General features: G+C 42.6%; 1 protein-coding gene across 1 annotated transcript; it reads right to left on the reverse strand.

Annotated features, from left to right (window-relative positions):
- Nucleotides 1-300: 300 nt before the first annotated feature.
- LOC122303406 (U-box domain-containing protein 21-like) lies at nucleotides 301-1,936 on the reverse strand. The gene has a single exon (XM_043115184.1). The coding sequence runs from the start codon at nucleotides 1,832-1,834 to the stop codon at nucleotides 500-502; it is 1,335 nt and encodes a 444-aa protein (XP_042971118.1). The 5' UTR covers nucleotides 1,835-1,936; the 3' UTR covers nucleotides 301-499.
- Nucleotides 1,937-2,288: the final 352 nt, after the last annotated feature.

The following is a 2,288-nucleotide window of genomic DNA, read 5'->3' on the forward strand; positions in this document are numbered from 1 at the left end:
CCGCGCGCGCACATTAATCGGTGTTTTAGCTTGGATATTATTGTGATGGTGGTGGTATCTAGCGAGCCAGATCGCTTACAGCTGGCTGCCTCGATCGATTAATTATGATGGTGCGTGGTATCTAGATATTGAACAGATTAATTCATAAGCATAGTTTTTGATAGGTCAATTATATTGATCATCTTCTAATAGATATCGAAGGTACTGCTCCATGAGTCACTCCCATGGAAGCAGTACGTACGCATCACAAAGTAAAGAAACAGTTTTGTAACTTTTGTATGCAAAAATTGAGCTTACGAATGAAGTGTCAAAACAGTTCTAATGGACATAGATTCATCAGAATGAATGGTATCGACACAAAAATTCCTGTTTAATTCTTTGTACATTTTTCTTTCTTGTCCGATAACTGATCAATACAATTGATCTATTAATATCTGTGTGGCTTTGTATGCATTTTCTCCTCTGAGATGCGTAAGGAAAAGAGAAAAACACTAATGACTCAAAATGGTCTCTTGAGGTACTTGAAATCCATCGATGAATCAGCACAGTCCAACCTAATCCTGTGAACATTCAGCAATTTCAACAACTCGCTGGCCTTTTCCTTTATGCTCTCACCACAACCAACTTGCAAGAGAACCAAAAGCTTTTGAAAAGCACCTGCTTGAAGTGCCTCAACTATAACACCACCCTCGTCCTTCTTGTCTTTCCTGCAGAGCTTCCAAAGAATGCAGACTGCAAACTCCGTCGCTAACTCTGATATCCTTAACATCGTCTTCACCAAAAGAGGCATGGTTAGAGCATTCTTATATGCCTCTTCTCTACCTTCTTTGGAATCGCAAATACCAGCCAAAACACCCAAAGTCCTCTCACATATTACTTTTTCTGCATCAACAAGGATTTCTAGTATTAGCGGAACCAAACCCAGTTCCACAAATCTTGACGTAAATCCCACACCGGCTGCAGATGGAGAAATCATGTAGAAAATGGTTGTTAAAGAAGCCTTGGTAGCCTTAGGACAAATAGGCTCCCTAATCATCCGAACCAAAGCTTCAGCGACTCCTTCAATCTTTGCCAAGGAATCAACGTGTCGTTGGTTCAAAGAAAGAAGCTCTTTGAGTACCAAAACTGCATTTTGCCTTGCAGAAAGATCTCCACTCTTCAAAAGCCATACCATGCCACCTAAAGATGTTGCCGATCCTAACTTCGATTGGCCTTCTTCACCAAGTGGGAACTTCCATGCCAAGACTGATAAGATCTCTTTCAACAGGTCGACATGTTTCTCAAACGAAACAGTACTTGCGAAAGAATGGAAAGTTTCCGATAACTGATAACCAGTTCCGTTGTTCACAACGCACCGCCTGTTACGCTCGCTCTCCTTTCCCCATGCCTTGATCTTCCGCACCAATTCTCGGCAACTCTTGTGATCCCCACGTTGAGTTGAGACCGCAATTCTAGAACAAATCTTTGAAACCTCATACTGAGTCACCGGAATTCGAGGCGTCGGTATCCTTTCAATCCCATAAGAACGATTCTCAACACACCAATCTTGAATCATCCTGCGTATTGCATGATTTGGGATTTGATCCAAACTCGTCAACACCTGGTTACTCGCGGGACAAGTTTGGTTGCCCGCTTCGATCCACTTCTCGATGCTTTCTCGATCATACGTGATCCCGGTAGACAACGTGACAGGATCTTTCATCAAATCAAGAGAGATCGGGCACTGAAAGTGACTTGGAATCGTGATCTCCATGTTTGAATTGCCGTCTAAAAACTCGCTCTTGTTGTTGCCACCACAGCTGGCTCCTCTCCTTCTTCTCCAAGATAAAATCATTGTTATAAATGATCGGTCTTGATCTTCAACAAAGGATGCGTCTTTCGCTTACTTAAAATGCAAGTAATCTCAAGGCCGGATCGATCTTTATATTTGTGTGTGACATCGTAACCTTATATATTCTCACATGAGTCAAAGCTAGGCAATGTAGGAGAAAAGCAAGAAGTAGACAGCAACGTTCAAAATCAAAGAAGGGAGACTTTGACCGTTTTAGTATGTGAATGTTGACCGTTGAATGGGATATTCAAGAGGTCCTTGGGACGCCGAGGCTTACTGGAAATATGTGTACCACGTGGATGAGGTTTGACCAGGTAGCTGAGTCGCTGGCAACGTAAGTAGGACTGGGTCAACACGTCGGTGATCTGCCCCGTTAGGCGGTGCGTGTTTGGTTTCCGTTTAATGGTTAATGGTAGGGTGTGATAACGTACGGTTTTTTACCCATTTTAAAACTGAA

Source organism: Carya illinoinensis, chromosome 3 (assembly GCF_018687715.1).
Source record: "Carya illinoinensis cultivar Pawnee chromosome 3, C.illinoinensisPawnee_v1, whole genome shotgun sequence".
Lineage (NCBI taxonomy): Eukaryota > Viridiplantae > Streptophyta > Magnoliopsida > Fagales > Juglandaceae > Carya > Carya illinoinensis.

Excerpts from the sequence above, each read along its gene's own strand:
- LOC122303406 (XM_043115184.1), bottom strand. The coding sequence starts at position 1,834 with ATGATTTTATCTTGGAGAAGAAGGAGAGGAGCCAGCTGTGGTGGCAAC.